The sequence below is a fragment of the Bufo gargarizans genome, chromosome 8, assembly GCF_014858855.1.
Source record: "Bufo gargarizans isolate SCDJY-AF-19 chromosome 8, ASM1485885v1, whole genome shotgun sequence".
Classification (NCBI taxonomy): domain Eukaryota; kingdom Metazoa; phylum Chordata; class Amphibia; order Anura; family Bufonidae; genus Bufo; species Bufo gargarizans.
The window spans coordinates 114,505,458-114,523,305 of record NC_058087.1 but is presented as its reverse complement, the minus strand read 5'-3'; the positions used below and the strand labels follow the sequence as shown (position 1 = coordinate 114,523,305).

Genomic DNA, 17,848 nt, shown 5'->3' with positions numbered 1-17,848 from the left:
GGAGTGTGTCTTTGTAATTCTGTATCGGGAACTTGCCAGCCTGCATGAGCATGCACCCTGTATGAAAGATAGATAGCAGCCATCTTTATTGTGGTTCCCACATCTTTTTTTACATTGTCACATGTCTTGCAAGAGCACGTGGAGCGGCGCATGCGCAGACCGCCCTTCCGGACGCCAGCAGACTCCACGATTCAACGTGACTGATCCAAAGTGTTTAATCAACTTGTGATTGTTATGCACTTTGTTGATTGGCAATCATGTATTTACATTGATATTATCACTGTATCGATCACTTTGTGGACATCATATAATCAATTTAGGTATGGTTATAGATGAACTATATTTTTAATGTTGTTACATTTTGATGCATTTGCACTTTATTACGGATTTGTGATTCTGTAAATTGCTTGCACTATTTATGCATGTCACTATGCACAAGTTATTCAGATAGACAAAGGCTCCAATGAGAGAGCTGAAATGTTGCTGCTAGATGGGTGAATAAACCATCCACTTTTCTTCACTAATCTGGAGTGCTGCCTTTTTTTCTTTTGTATGCATTTGGGACCTTTGTCACAGGCCCCCATAAGGACTTGCACCTGCATTTGAAGTGTGCTGCGTTTTCATTTGCTATATATAAAAAAAATATATATAAAAATGCATTGATATCTCACATATAAATATATAACCCCTTCAGGACCAGATTATTATTTTTTTGCATTTTTGGTTTGCGCTCCCTACCTTCCCACAGCCATAACTTTTTTTTATCAGTTCAGATAGCCATATGAGGGCTTGTTTTTTGCGGGACAACTTGTACTTTCCAACGCCACTATTTAATGTTGCATATGATTTAGTGGGAAGCGGGGACATTTTTTCTTCAAAATGTGGTTAAATTGAAGAAAAAAAATAAAATTCTACAGTTCTGCATGTTTTTAATTCCTACATTCAATGTACAATAAAACTGACCAGTTACTTTTATTCTACAGGTCAGTACAAATCTAGCGATACCCTATGTTTACATTTTCTTGCGTTTTAATGGTGGAGGAAAAAAAATTAAATATTCAAAAGTAGGGGGAAGAAAAGTTTACTTTTTGGTCACCATATTTTGACCCCTATAACTTTTTTTTAAATTATGTGAATGGAGCTTTATGGGGGCTTTTTTGGTGGTGCAATCTGATCTTTTCATCAATACCATCCAGGGCTGTGCATCACTTTTTGATCACCTTTTATTTAATTTCTTCATAAATTAAGTGTACAAAAATGGCAAATAACATTATGTTTACCATATGGGGAATATTTTTATAGTACCACAAACATAAGAAAATAGTGGAAGGTAGTGATAGTATATAATTATTGCTTACCATTAGTTTTCTGTGTTCAAGCTAAATTGATGCTCCACAATCCAGCCCCTTCCTAAAGTGTATGTGATGGAGGGCATGTTTAGTGGGGAGAGCAACCATTGGTTGAGGTGCAGGAGCTAGTGCACGAGGAGCTCAATGCATTGCAGGTAGTGAGGGCAGGCCGAATTAGCCTTAGGGCTGTGGCAGCCATCTTAACAGAATAGTGAAATTGCAGTTTTATGCAGACTGGTTGCTAAGCGCTGAATCTTCTGAAATATGGGGCAAATAAGTTAATAGTTAGTGATTTCAGAATATCATGGGAATAGTAACTACATATATGAAAACTGAAATTTGGGTCCAAATGTGACAGTTATCCTTTGAATGTCAATTTAAAAACCCCTGATTGATTTGTTTTATTTATAGGCACCTGAGCTTCAAAATGATCACACAAAAAAAAACTAAATAGTAAAAAAAAACTTTCCATATAAATAGCTAGACAATACAATCATGGTATCCTAGTGACAGTAAACTCCCACACTATTAAAATATTCAATATGGCGCACCTGGGTTTTTGGGGAGGAAAATAAGAAAAAAAATATTTTTAACCAAAAAGGTGTGCTGTGTGTTTGGAACAGGGGGGGGGGGGGGGAAATCTGGATGACGGACACTGTTATATATGTGCCATCCACAGACACCACCCCCACCCCCCCCAGCCCATAACTGTGCCAGTATTTCATGTACTCAAAATGTTAACTTTTGTAGCCATGTGCATCCTTCTTTCACTGGGAACCTACAAGGAGAACAGAGCTGAAGTGAATAGGAGCAAACTATGCATGGCCACAGCTCCCATTCATTTCCATGGGGCTGACAGAAATAGCCAAGCCATCGCTTGGCCATTATTGGCAGCTCCATAGAAATGGAGGGTGGCTGCGCAGTGCGCCCTCCTCCTTGTAGGTGCAGGTCCCAGAGGTGGTACCCACACCAATGGGGAATATTCTAGCAATATGCCCCCATTGTCTAAGGTGTACATAAGCATTTAGGCTGTGCGAGTATTAGCAATGGCACATGCTACATTCTAAAATTACAGCTTTCCAAATGACAGTTTTAAAGTACTTTAACATCTCAATTAAGACACATTAGACTTTTTTTTAATAAGTTTCATTTAATTTTTCAGGTGACACCCTTGCACCTCAAAGATCAGTGACAATGTAAACTTCAAGTGTTATGAACATAACCCATTCATGAGCTTGAGTTAGAGTGTTCAAAGCAGAACATAAGACATGTTGGGTATATAGCTGCACAAATAAGCAACATAACTATTTTAGGAGCGCCAACTGAGCAGCATCCAGAATGACAATTCCAGAACAATGCATCACACAGGGTGTCAACTTCAAATCAATCCTTAGATGTACTGAAGATAAGTTTTTCTGCCACCTACATTCCAGTTATTCTTCCAAATCCTGAGCCAAGCGCCAACAAAAAGGAAAGCCATGCCAATGTAATCTTTCTGCGCAAGTACACTCAATACAAGGGTCAGTTCATTTAGAAGCATTTACGATGGACAATTGAGGGCCCAGACTCATCATATTCCTGTTTGCTGATCCACATCTGCTGGAAAGTTGATAAAGAGGCCAAAATAGATCCTCCAATCCAAACTGAATATTTGCGTTCTGGAGGGGCAATAATCTGGGAATAAAAATACATAGTACTTAGACATCAAGAAACCCCAGATGCATAGTTACAGTTCTATACCTTTCAATACCTTTATTTTCATGGTGCTTGGGGCTAGTGCAGTGATCTCTTTCTGCATTCTGTCAGCAATTCCTGGATACATTGTGGTACCCCCAGACAGTACAGTGTTGGCATACAAATCCTTACGAATATCCACATCACACTTCATAATAGAGTTGTAGGTTGTTTCATGGATACCACAAGACTCCATACCTAAAAGATAATGGGTTTAACAAAACATTGACCCAGATTTACCAGTTTGTTCAAGTCTAGAATCTGAAGTTGCACAAATAGGGTTTCTACACTTCTGACTTCTTTGAAAAGGGGCATGGCCACACTTTGTACCAACTATGGCTTGGCTTACTAAGCTAGACAAATGTCTATTATAACACCACTTATGCAGCCTGAGCCACTAAAATAAACCTGGCGCAGCCTGTCTAATGCTGTGTGGTTAATCTGTGTGAGAGTGCAAAGCCCCGTTTGACAGTAGAGACATGGAGCATTAACATGATTAATAATGCTTCATGCCTCTGACCCTTTTACTACAAGGTCAGTGAGAAAGTGGTCACTGATTTTGTAGTAAAAAGGTCAAAGGCAAAGATAATCAATCATGTTAATGCTCTGCTGTCCAGAATGGGGCTTGGCACCTTTTTATGCAGTTGATCCGGTTGTGTGAAAGGGCCCTGAAATTTTTATGACTAGTAAATATGCACCATTGTTCTTACCAAGGAAGGAAGGCTGGAAGAGGGCTTCTGGACACCTGAACCTCTCATTACCGATGGTGATCACCTGTCCATCAGGCAACTCATAGCTCTTTTCCAGAGAGGAGGAAGAAGCAGCTGTAGCCATTTCTTGCTCAAAATCCAGAGCCACGTAGCACAACTTCTCTTTTATATCACGCACAATTTCTCTCTCTGCAGTGGTAGTAAAACTATAACCTCTCTCAGTAAGAATCTTCATGAGGTAGTCCGTCAGGTCACGTCCAGCCAAGTCAAGACGTAGAATAGCATGGGGCAGTGCATAGCCTTCATAAATTGGCACAGTGTGAGTAACACCATCACCAGAGTCCATCACAATACCAGTTGTACGTCCGGAGGCATACAGAGATAGTACAGCTTGAATGGCAACATACATTGCAGGAGTGTTGAAAGTCTCAAACATTATCTGTAGAAGGAAAAAAAAAAAAAAAAAAAAAAAAAAAAAAATGAATATACACACACTCAGGAAAGGAATACTCTGGGCAAACCATGCAATATGTGCAAGACCAAAACTATGTCACAGCATGTGGTTTTAGGAGGCAAACTGAAGTGCAAGTCATCAAGTTAAAGCTTGAAACAGTCATACGGCACACTGTTAGTTGTACAAGTAGAAGACATTACAAATGGAACCTGTATGTAATCCCAAGGGTAGACTTGAAACAAGAGAACCCTGTATGGATAGCAAATTAAATTAATTATGGATTTTTTAATATCCAGACAGTTGTAATTATTAACTATGTAGTAATACCTGTGTCATTTTTTCCCTGTTTGCTTTTGGGTTAAGAGGCGCTTCAGTCAGTAGGACAGGGTGCTCTTCAGGGGCAACTCTCAATTCGTTATAAAAAGTGTGGTGCCAGATCTTCTCCATGTCATCCCAGTTTGTGACAATACCATGCTCAATTGGGTACTTCAGGGTCAAGATACCCCTCTTGCTCTGAGCTTCATCTCCTACATAGCTATCCTTTTGTCCCATTCCAACCATGACTCCCTTGAAAAGAGAACCACATAAAAAAAGAGAAATATAAATTAAATATATATACATACATACACACACACACACCAACCACTGTAAAAATAAAGGACATGTGTGTCATACATACATTTTGAACCTGTTCACTGTGGTCATGTGATCACCAGCCTAGACCTTGCTCTGTGCAACCAGGGGACTGGCCTGTGGCTTTTGCTCATGCAGGATAGAGAATGCCCACCATGGCACTTGGGGGACCTTAAAAGTGGCACACCTGAGTGTAGTGGGCACCATACCAACTGAGTTTTGCTGTTTAGACACCCAGGGCTAATGTCTGATCATTGATCACACTGATTGAAAACATTTATCCAAGCAGAGGCAGGTTTCAAAACAAATACTTTGCTTCTGGGGCTAGAGCAGCTCCCCTACATGATCACATGACCACAGTGAACAGGTTCAAAATGTATGCATGACACATGTCCTTTATTTTTTGGGGAAAGCATAAGGTCTTTAATATAAAAAAATAAGATACTAGGCATTGCCATGTTCCAAAATGCCCATACTAGTCATAAGTATTATTCCAAACAAAACAAATGGCTGATTCACCATTTTCTTAGTTGCACCCCCCCCCAAAAAACAAAAAAACAAACAAAAAACTATATAATATAAAAACTAAATCATATAGTCAATTTACTAGAAATTCCGCTTGAGACCAAAGGGAGATTGACCCCTGTAGGGGCAGGAACAGTGAAAGGTTAAAAACACCTTCCCCCTCCACCAGTGCTTTCCAAAATTAAAAGAGCGAGAGGTGGAGATAAATCTAAGCAATTATATAATTAGAAGGTATACCCTCAAAATTAAGCAAGTAATTTTGGATGGAATAACAGGCTGTCATAAAAACAGAATTACCGGCAAGTCCAAATCCGATTTTTCCAGAAGGAGATATCCAAATCGGGGGAGGGGGGCAACTTCTGCCTGAAGGACTTTACATCCAAAAGCACAGTTTGGAAGAATTTAAGCAGTAATGCTTAGGAGCATGTACACTGGAACAGGGTGCCTACCTACAAGTGTGTCGTCTCTTCCCCCCCCCCCCCACACACTTTCTCAGCAGAAGACCTAGCTCTAGTTGAATTTTTTAAATCTTTGGTCTAACTAGGTTTGGAAAAGATTCCCCTGACCAAGTGTAGAATCTCCTGCCATATACCTAAAAATTTGGCGATGTTAGCTTCTTCCTACTGGACCAGAGAGTGGCTATGACCACCTCAGGATCCAAGCAGTCAGTCTTAAAAACTCTGGATATTCTATATGCATCATCCACAGATCCCTCCCCATAACAGTGTCCCTGTGCAAATAGTGACCCCCAATACAGGGGCAGGAGGCCAGCAACTGGTGTTGAAATCACAACAGGGCCCGATGCAGTCACTGTACTTATTACAACAGGCCCCGCACACAGCAGTATCCACATGTAACGTGTAGGCAATCCATGTAGTACTCACTATGAAACTTCTGTACTAGCAGGCAGGTCACTCAAATGCCCCTCCCACTTTATTAATGAAGCAAGCGGAGCATGTGCATGACGAAGTGAGTACTACATAGATTGTGCTACCGCAGAGGATTGGTATACTTTATATGCAAATACTGCTGTGTGCAGGGCCCGGTGTAAAAGAGTACAGCGACTGCACCAATGCGATTCCATCAGCAGTTGCCAGCATCCAGCCACTCCTTCCTCCCCGCTGATATCACAGGCCATGCTGTGCAGCATTGCAGCCCGCGATGTATCAGTGTTAGAGTAAAAATGGCAGCATTCTCCCCCAGGGAGGGGAGAGAGAAAAAAAAAAAAAAAAAAAAGTCTTATGGGGTAAAAAATAAAATCTGGTACATCACTGCTTTATGCATGATCTCCAATGGATAATCAGTAGCTCGTACTGTTAACAAAAAAGGGAATGCAGTCTATTTGCATCATGTTTTGTGCACCAATAAACTGCTGGAAAAAAAAAAAAGATATAAGTTTGGTTAAAGCATCTTTTAGTTAGCGAGTCCATTTTCAAATAAACAGCCATAGGCCCCTTTCACACAGGCTAGTTTTCCACGTGGGTGCAATGCGTGAGGTGAATGCACTGCACCGAATCCAGACCCATTCACTTCAATGTGATGTTAGTTCTTGGCAACCACTTTTTGGGTCTGGGTACTAGGGTTGGGCGATATAACGCAGTATAAAAAAGGCGATATCGCTGTTTCCTAAATACCGTGGCATTTTGTGACGCCAAAGCGGTCAGCGCACATTGCGCGCTGACCGCCTCTAAACGTGCGTCCGCCCCTGCACCTTGCATAGCGCTGAGTAACATTACTTCCTCTCGCTCCTGGACTGGCTCCTTCTTGCTCCGCCTCCCTTAGTCAAGTCTCCACCCACCATCTGACATCACCGTTGTCACCCACCAGTGCTGGCTCTATTGTATATGTGGCAATCCTCTGTGTGAGTACTGGTGTCTCTGGAGAGACTTATCCTGCGGCTGCCTCACTAGTGTGTGCTCTGATGATGAAATTATAAACTTACTACTTCCCGCAGCGGCCGCCCCGGCTCTCCCTCCTCCCATATTCAAATCTCTGCCCACCGGCATCTGATGTCAGAATCGGAGCACACGAGAGGCAGCCGCGGGAAAATATTGTAAAGTATTATTGTATATATGATGGCCTGTGGCCACAAGACTTTAGTGTAACGCCTCCTTGTGGCTGCCCCCCCCCCATACAGTGTAACGCCTCCTTGTGGTTTTTTCCCCTCTTTTAAACGGGTATTTATCGTGATACATTTTTTTAATATCGTTATCCTCTGAATATTTTTTATATCGTCCAACCCTACTGGGTACCACATTCAGTTTTTATCACATGTGCAAATCACATTGCACCTGCACGATAAAAACTGAATGCAACTGCAGTCGAAACTGACTGAAATTGCACACACACACACACTCCAGGACTGTGAAAGAGGCCATAGAGTGCCAAGAATCAGCTGCATCTGAAACAGAGCCCATTATAGTTAATGGGGGTTACTGGGCATTCTGTTACTGTCCAGCTCTGGCCCCAACCGGCTTTTTGCATGCAAAATTAGCTTTCACCAGTTATTGTAACACACCCCACTTAAAAGAAAAAGTAGTTTAGAGGCAGATGTTGGGCAGCAGGCCTCTTGGTTAAAAGATTAAAGCCCTTCATAACCATTAGTTTCCCCAGCAAGCATTTGAAGGGTGTTGTCCCATCTCACCATTTAAGGCAAAATACAGCACCAGTGGTGGCCAGCAGGCCTGTTGGTGTAGCTCCCATGCATGGCAGAGCACCAGCCTGCTGTGCTGTTTCCCTGCAGCCATCTGGTTGATTATTAATCCCATCTTGCATTTGAAGTGATGAAATGGGTCAAATCCATTAAAGGGAACCTGTCAGCTTTATGCTGACCTCACTGAGGGCAGCATAAATTAGTGACAGAAATGCTGATATCAGCGGTATGTCACTCATGAGCTAAAAGTGGTTGCTGAGAACCAGTATAACCATCGCAGCACAGGCCTGGAAAAGAGTGATGGTTATTCATAATCTCCTGCTCTCCCGCCCATCTGCTGATGATTGGCAGTTCTCTCCTAGAAAGAAAGGAGAAAACTAGGTAGAAGCCTGTCAGTCATCAGCAGGAATTCATGAATAACCATGACTTTTCCAGATCTAGTCTGCAAAGACTGATGTTGGTTCTCAGCAACCACTTGCTTTTAACTTGTAAATGACAAACCGCTGAAATCAACTCGCCTGTCTCCACTTTATGCTGCCCATATTAATGGCAGAATAAGGTTGATGACAGGTTCCCTTTTAAGGCTACTTTCACACTAGCGTTCGATCGGATCCGCTCATATTAATGCAGACGGTGGCTCCGTTCAGAACGGATCCGTCTGCATTATATTGGTCCAGACTTATATTGAAAGTCAATGGGGGGGACGGATCCGTTTGAAGATTGAGCCATATTGTGGCATCTTCAAACAGATCCGTCCCCATTGACTTACATTGTAAGTCTGGACGGATCCGCACGGCCAGGCGGACACCCGAACGCTGCAAGAAGCGTTCAGGTGTCCGCCTGCTGAGCGGAGGCTGAACGCCGCCAGACTGATGCAGTCTGAGCGGATCCGCATCCATTCAGACTGCATGGAAGCGTTCGGGTCCGCTCGTGAGCCCCTTCAAACGGAGCTCACGAGCGGACAGCCGAACGCTAGTGTGAAACTAGCCTAAAGGGGTTTTGTCACATCAGCAAGTGACATTATGTAGAGAAAGTTGATACAAGGCATTAACTAATATATTTAGATTATCCATACAGCCTGCTTCGCTGGATTCATTTTTCCATCATATTATACACTGCTTGTTTCCAAGATTATGACCACCCTGTAGAGGTGTCCGTGATTACACACTATTGGAAAGAGGTCCGGCCTCATGGCTGGGACTGTGGGAATTGCACATTGGCTGCTGCTTTCTTTTTTGTGCAGGCAGGGCCACCTCCGATTTCTGGATGGTCATAACTATGGAAACAAGGCGTATAGTGTGAGAGAAAAAATAAAATCCAGCCAGAAAAGGACAATATGAACAATCACAATACATTAGTAAGTAGCTTGTATTAGCTTTCTCTACATGATAAAATGTCATATGCTGAAGTGACAACCCCCATTTGTGTTGCACCCCCCTAGTTCTCTGCCATTAGAAAGTTACCATTAGGAGTCCATCATTACACATAAGAGGTTGGTTAATGAACAACTTCCCCATTTACCAGTAATCCATGAGAAACATCAGGCTAGTTCCCGTTATGTCTGAAGAAATCCATAGCACTGCTTAAAATATTTCCTTTACTCACTAGCATAAGTTACAGTGAACAGAGCAGTAGTCGTCTATTACCACAACTTTTGCCAAGTTAACATTCATTGAGCAGAATGCAGGGTTAATACACAATGCGATTTAAAGAGTCACTATTTCATTGCGGATGTGGTTAAGGCTATTTTCACACTTGCGGCAGTGTTATCCGGCAAGCAGTTCAGTCGTTGGAACTGCCTGCCGGACCCGCCAATCTGGATGTGACTGAAAGCATGTGAGACATCCAGATGCGGATCCGTCTCACAAATGCATTGCAAGAACGGATCTGTCTCTCCGCTTATCATGCAGACAGACCGACCCATCTTGTATATTTCTTCACATTTTTACCAGTCTGATCAGTCAAAATAACTGAACAGATTACTCTACATTCAGAATGCATGGGGATATGCCTGATCAGTTCTTTTCCGATAGAGCCCCTGTGACAGAACTCTATGCCGGAAAAGAAAAACGCAAGTGTGAAAGTGCCTTATGGGTACTTTCACACTAGCGTTTTTCTTTTCCGGCGCTGAGTTCCATCCTAGGGGCTCAAATCCGGAAAAGAACTGATCAGTTTTATCCTAATGCATTCTCAGGATGTCTTCTGTTCAGTCTTTTTGACTGATCAGGCTTTTCAGAAAAACGTAGCATGCAGTATTTTTACCTCCGGCCAAAAATCCTGAACACTCTGACTGAACGCCTGATCAGGCTTTTTCCCCATTGACTTGCATTAACGCCGAATCCGGCGGCGTGTGTTCGGCGTGAAAAAAAAAGTTAAAGTCCATAAATGGCGGATCCGTTTTTTTCCCAATGCATTTTTCCATTGTGATCAAAAGCCTGATCGGGATTCAAGTGTAATCAGTTTTCACACGTTTTTCCGGATCCGGCGAGCAGTTCCGGTCTCGGAATTGAACGCCGGATTCAAACAACGCTAGTGTGAAAGTAGCCTAACACAAGCCTTTACATACCTGATGTCTGGGGCGACCCACGATAGAAGGAAAGACAGCACGGGGAGCATCATCTCCAGCAAAGCCAGCTTTGCACATTCCGGATCCATTGTCAACAACAAGGGCAGCAATATCGTCTTCCATACTGAGCTAAACGAATAGAGAAGGCAATCAGAAAACCGTCGTAGAGCTGCTATGTGCAGCCTGAAGGGGGCGTATGGGCTTGTACTGCCCACAAAACAAAGAAGTCCCGCAAGATGACCAAATAAGGCAACAGGAGAGATTAGCAGCAGTGGGAGGGACACGGTGGAGCGCGTACTGCCGCTCCCATAGTCATGGCGGAGAAGCGTTCACCTACTGCAACTCTAGACAGGACTGCACAGCTTTCCACAAGCGACATCTATTACTGCAGTATACGCCCAGGACCAGTAGAGTAACAGATGATTAAATCAACTCCAATTCGAGCTTTATCAGAACTACAAGAAAAAGGCTCAATGCGCGCGTTACGCCAGGCTGTACACAGGCAGTAGGAGCAGGCAACACGACATAAGCAGTACGGTTATAGACTAATCTTAACACCCTTACTACAAACAAATAAAGCCCACAGAAGAGGCTTCTCATCGGACACCGTTCTTACCTTGAGTTGCGCCTGTAGTCTTCCCAAACCTTGACAATATGCAAGCGGTCACTGAACAAAACTGGGCTCGGCATCGGCTTTATACTCCCCACTGGCCTGACCATATAAGGAAAGTTCCAAGACCCGGCTAGCTGATTGGCTCTGCTTTTCGCAGGCGGCGGAGGGATATTTATTAGGGAAAAACTTTGACCGGCGTAGTGTGATGTAAAAGAGCGCCATGAGAAATAGGAACCACATCAGAGAATGGATAATGAATGTTGTTGTACCCCACCCTAGCGAATAGTGGTCTGGGTTATGTTTAGAGGGAACGTGTTCTCTTTAGCGCTTCTGTGCACAGAATGAATTGTGAAAAATAGTTCTGAGTTTATGTGAAGTGATTTTGAAAGACGCATTGCATTTATTGAATATTATAGCAATGGATGAACGCCTACTGGTTCTTGTCCGTGCTGTATACTGTCAGTAGCAGTTATTCTGTATGTGACAGGTCTTTGGCCTGGTCAGCATCAGGGTAGGCTGCGCCTAGTACAATTCTAGTCATCTGTGGGCTGTGCATCCCCATATGTGATTAGGGGATACATCACCTGTGACCATGAAGCTTAAAGGCCCTCCCACTAGCGATTGTTCATTTGTCAGGCAAGCATCACTGTTACCTAGCTACAGCTGCCTATAGGCTGCAATATAGGGTGAACGTATTTTGGTTTTTAACCACTTCAGCCCCGCTAGGTGAAACCCCCTTAATGACCGGGCCACTTTTTACACTTCGGCACTACACTCCTTTCACCGTTTATCGCTCGGTCATGCAACTTACCACCCAAATGAATTTTACCTCCTTTTCTTCTCACTAATGGAGCTTTCATTTGGTGGTATTTTATTGCTGCTGACATTTTTACTTTTTTTGTTATTAATCAAAATGTAACGATTTTTTTGCAAAAAAATGACATTTTTTACTTTCAGCTGTGAAATTTTGCAAAAAAAAACGACATCCATATATAAATTTTTCGCTAAATTTATAGTTCTACATGTCTTTGATAAAAAAAAAATGTTTGGGCAAAAAAAAAATGGTTTGGGTAAAAGTTATAGCATTTACAAACTATGGTACAAAAATGTGAATTTCCGCTTTTTGAAACGGCTCTGATTTTCTGAGCACCTGTCATGTTTCCTGAGGTTCTACAATGCCCAGACAGTACAAATACCCCACAAATGACCCCATTTCAGAAAGTAGACACCCTAAGGTATTCGCTGATGGGCATAGTGAGTTCATAGAACTTTTTATTTTTTGTCACAAGTTAGCGGAAAATGATGATGATTTATTTTATTTTTTTTTTTCTTACAAAGTCTCATATTCCACTAACTTGCGACAAAAAATAAAAAATTCTAGGAACTCACCATGCCCCTCACAGAATACCTTGGGGTGTCTTCTTTCCAAAATGGGGTCACTTGTGGGGTAGTTATACTGCCCTGGCAATTTAGGGGCCCAAATGTGTGAGTAGTACCTTGCAACCAAAATGTGTAAAAAATGACCGGTGAAATCCGAAAGGTGCACTTTGGAATATGCGCCCCTTTGCCCACCTTGGCAGCAAAAAAGTGTGACACATCTGGTATCGCCGTACTCAGGAGAAGTTGGGGAATGTGTTTTGGGGTGTCATTTTACATATACCCATGCTGGGTGAGAAAAATATCTTGGCAAAAGACAACTTTTCCCATTTTTTTATACAAAGCTGGCATTTGACCAAGATATTTTTCTCACCCAGCATGGGTATATGTAAAATGACACCCCAAAACACATTCCCCAATTTCTCCTGAGTACGGCGATACCAGATGTGTCACACTTTTTTGCTGCCAAGGTGGGCAAAGGGGCACATATTCCAAAGTGCACCTTTCGGATTTTGCAGGGCATTTTTTACACATTTTGATTGCAAGGTACTTCTCACACATTTGGGCCCCTAAATTGCCAGGGCAGTATAACTACGCCACAAGTGACCCCATTTTGGAAAGAAGACACCCTAAGGTATTCCGTGAGGGGCATGGCGAGTTCCTAGAATTTTTTATTTTTTGTCACAAGTTAGCGGAAAATGATGATTTTTTTTTTTCTCTTTTTTCCTTACAAAGTCTCATATTCCACTAACTTGCGACAAAAAATAAAAAGTTCTAGGAACTCACCATGCCCCTCACAGAACACCTTGGGGTGTCTTCTTTCCAAAATGGGGTCACTTGTGGGGTAGTTATACTGCCCTGGCAATTTAGGGGCCCATATGTGTGAGAAGTACCTTGCAATCAAAATGTGTAAAAAATGCCCTGCAAAATCCGAAAGGTGCACTTTGGAATATGTGCCCCTTTTTTTATACAAAGTTGGCATTTGACCAAGATTTTTCTCACCCAGCATGGGTATATGTAAAATGACACCCCAAAACACATTTCCCAACTTCTTCTGAGTACGGCGATACCAGATGTGTCACACTTTTTTGCAGCCTAGATGCGCAAAGGGGCCCAAATTCCTTTTAGGAGGGCATTTTTAGACATTTGGATCCCAGACTTCTTCTCACGCTTTAGGGCCCCTAAAAAGCCAGGGCAGTATAAATACCCCACATGTGACCCCACTTTGGAAAGAAGACACCCCAAGGTATCCAATGAGGGGCCTGGCAAGTTCATAGAATATTTTTTTTTTTCGCATAAGTTAGCGGAAATTGATTTTTTTTTGTTTTTTTCTCACAAAGTCTCACTTTCCGCTAACTTAGGACAAAAATTTCAGTCTTTCATGGACTCAATATGCCCCTCAGCAAATACCTTGGGGTGTCTTCTTTCCAAAATGGGGTCAGTTGTGGGGTGTTTGTACTGCCCTGGCATTTGAGGGTCTCCGCAATCATTACATGTATGGCCAGCATTAGGAGTTTCTGCTATTCTCCTTATATTGAGCATACAGGTAATGAGATTTTTTTTTCCGTTCAGCCTCTGGGCTGAAAGAAAAAAATGAACGGCACAGATTTCTTCATTCGCATCGATCAATGTGGATGAAAAAATCTCTGGCAAAAAAAAAAAATGGAGGGGAAAGGCGTCTGCCAGGACATAGGAGCTCCGCCCTACATCCATACCCACTTAGCTCGTATGCCCTGGCAAACCAGATTTCTCCATTCGCATCAATCGATGTGGATGAATAAATCATTGCCGGGATTTTTTTTTTTTATATATATATATATATATATATATACACAAAATGCTTGCCAAAGCATAGGAACGCCGCCTCCTCCTCAGCTCGTATGCCTTGGCAAACGTATCTGTCACTGCAGAGGAGAAAATCCCGTCTTGCAGCACCGCATACACCGACTTGCGTGTAATCTGACAGCAGCGCAATGCTTCTGTCAGAATGCACATCGGTGCTGCAGCTAGTAGATCGGTTGGTCCACCTGGAAGGTAAAAAGACAAAAAAAAAAAAGAAAAAACCACAACGCAATAATTTTATTAACTTTGGAACAGAACATGTAACTTTAACTTTTGGAATTAAACATTAACCTGTTTGCTTACCTGTTTTTTTTTTTTTTTTTTACCTTTATAGAACAAACCTCTCCTTCCCCATGGGTCAATGTGCAAAGCGCAAATCGCCCAAAGATGTGGCGAAGTGCGTTATGCACTTTGTCCCATGTGAAAGGAGACGTTTGCAGCAGCTGTGAGTGAATGGGCCCTAATAGCCCTGTGTGCCTATCCTGGTGAGATGTGATCCCTATGCTAGGTGTACCTGTGTGTGGTACTTTCGGAAACACTCCCCTAAGCATAGGGCAGGGTGGTCGGGACAGTCAGGACAGAAATAGCAGGTGTCACGCCTTATTCCACTCCTGCTACAGACACGACATTTTTTTCGGGGTGGCGGTCGGTTTGAGGTACCAGCAACGACACTGGGGAAGTGTCGCTCGTGTAGACGGCTAACTACACTGGTGGATGGGGCCACGGAACCTCCTGGATACAGGAGGTTCGCGATGATCTCTTCCTGAAATTTGAGGAAGGATCCAGTTCTCCCAGCCTTACTGTAGAGAACAAAACTATTGTACAGAGCCAATTGAATTAAATATACAGACACCTTCTTATACCAGCGTCTGGTGCGTCGGGAAACTAAATACGGAGCCAACATCTGGTCATTGAAGTCGACCCCTCCCATGTGGAGGTTATAGTCGTGGACTGAGAGGGGCTTTTCAATGACACGGGTTGCTCGCTCAATTTGTATTGTCGTGTCTGCGTGAATGGAGGAGAGCATGTAAACGTCACGCTTGTCTCTCCATTTCACCGCGAGCAGTTCTTCGTTACACAGTGCGGCCCTCTGCCCCCTTGCAAGACGGGTGGTAACGAGCCGTTGGGGGAAGCCCGCGCGACTAGTTCGCGCGGGACCACAGGCGCCAATCCGTTCTAGAAACAAATGCCTAAAGAGGGCCACACTTGTGTAGAAATTGTCCACATAAAGATGGTACCCCTTGCCGAATAAGGGTGACACCAAGTCCCAAACTGTCTTCCCACTGCTCCCCAGGTAGTCAGGGCAACCGACCGGCTCCAGGGTCTGATCTTTTCCCTCATAGACCCGAAATTTGTGGGTATAGCCTGTGGCCCTTTCACAGAGCTTATACAATTTGACCCCATACCGGGCGCGCTTGCTTGGGATGTATTGTTTGAAGCCAAGGCGCCCGGTAAAATGTATTAGGCTCGTCTATGCAGACGTTTTGCTCAGGGGTATACAAATCTGCAAATTTCTGGTTGAAATGGTCTATGAGGGGCCGAATTTTGTGGAGCCGGTCAAAAGCAGGGTGGCCCCTGGGACGGGAGGCGGTGTTGTCGCTAAAGTGCAGGAAACGCAGGATGACCTCAAATCGTGTCCTGGACATAGCAGCAGAGAACATGGGCATGTGATGAATCGGGTTCGTGGACCAATATGACCTCAATTCATGCTTTTTTGTCAGGCCCATGTTGAGGAGGAGGCCCAGAAAAGTTTTAAATTCGGAAACTTGGACTGGTTTCCACCGGAAAGGCTGGGCATAAAAGCTTTCCGGGTTAGCTGTGATAAATTGTGTGGCATACCTGTTTGTCTCTGCCACGACTAAGTCTAAAAGCTCCGCAGTCAAGAACAGCTCAAAAAATCCCAGGGGCGAACCGATCTGAGCCGTCTCAACCGGAACTCCAGACTGGGCAGTGAAAGGGAAAACTACGGGTGCGGCTGAAGTTGGGGACTGCCAATCAGGGTTTGCCAGCACCTCTGGGATTCTAGGGGCTCTACGGGCACGTCTTTGCGGTGGCTGCGACGGGGTCACTACTGCACGTGCCACCGTACCAGCTTCAACTGCCCTTCTGGTGCTCGCTACTTCACCAGGTTGTACGGCAGTGCTGGTACTAGGTCCAGGAAGGGCTGGGCTGCTGGTGTATGCCTCACCACGTAATCCGACAGCACCAGCCCCACTCTGCTGCTCTTGAAGCGGATCCTGCGCAACCTGTGGTCTAGCGACACGGGGCCGGGTACGCCTGCTGCTATCAGGGACCTCAGCCTCCTCGTCCGAACTTTGGGTCAGAGAGCCACTGCTTTCTACAGGTTCGTATTCTGACCCGCTGGATTCATCAGATGAGGGTTCCCACTCCTCATCCGACTGGGTCAGAAGCCTGTAGGCCTCTTCAGAGGAATACCCCCTGTTTGACATGTGGGCAACTAAATTTAGGGGTATTCCCTGAGACTACCCAAGAAAAAAAAAGCAAGCCTGTCTTACAAAGGGGAGGCTAGCGAAGTACCGGAGGCTGCTGCGGTTGATAAAAAATATCAAAACTGATTTTTTTATCGCCGCAGTGCGTGTAAAGTGAATGTGCAGTGATCAAAAAAAAAATTTTTTTGTCACTGCGGTGGGGCGGGTGTGGGCAAACGCACGTGTGGGCGACCGATCAGGCCTGATCGGGCAAACACTGCGTTTTGGGTGGAGGGCGAACTAAAGTGATACTAGTACTATTATAGATCTGACCGTGATCAGTTTTGATCACTTTCAGATACTATAAAAGTACAAATGCTGATTAGCGATACGCTAATCAGCGAATAACGGACTGCGGTGCGGTGGGCTGGGCGCTAACTGATCGCTAACTACCTAACCAAGGGACCTAAACTATACCTAAAACCTAACGGTCAATAACAGTGAAAAAAAAAAGTGACAGTTTGCACTGATCACTTTTTTCCTTTCACTAGTGATTGACAGGGGGGGATAAAAGGGGTGATCAAAGGGTTAATTGGGGTGATCTGGGGGCTAAATGTGGTGTGGTGGGTACTCACAGTAATGATGTGCTCCTCTGCTGGAACCAACCGACCAAAAGAAGGAGCAGAGGAGCACAGCAGCCATATAACCCCATCATATTTACTAATATGTGGGGTTATATGGCTGCTGATTGGTTTTTTTAAAAATCAGCAGCCTGCCAGCCAATGATCGTGGCCGGCAGGCTGCTGACGAAATAGTCTTCTGCGAAATGCCGGCCCGCGATGCGCATGCGCGGGCCGGCTGTGACGTAATCTTGCGTCTCGCGAGAGGACGCGCCGATGCGTCCAGGAGGAACTAAACAACCACCTCCCGGACGCATCGGTGCGTACAGCGGTCGGGAGGTGG

General features: G+C 44.0%; 1 protein-coding gene across 1 annotated transcript; it reads right to left on the bottom strand.

Moving 5' to 3' along the window:
• Positions 1-2,479: 2,479 nt before the first annotated feature.
• Positions 2,480-11,386, bottom strand: ACTB (actin beta). Its single transcript, XM_044302802.1, has 6 exons — positions 11,241-11,386; positions 10,625-10,753; positions 4,575-4,814; positions 3,794-4,232; positions 3,100-3,281; positions 2,480-3,023 (listed from the first exon to the last, which is right to left on the bottom strand). The coding sequence occupies exons 2-6, from the start codon at positions 10,745-10,747 to the stop codon at positions 2,880-2,882; spliced, it is 1,128 nt and encodes a 375-aa protein (XP_044158737.1). The 5' UTR covers positions 10,748-10,753; positions 11,241-11,386; the 3' UTR covers positions 2,480-2,879.
• Between the last annotated feature and the right edge of the window lie 6,462 nt (positions 11,387-17,848).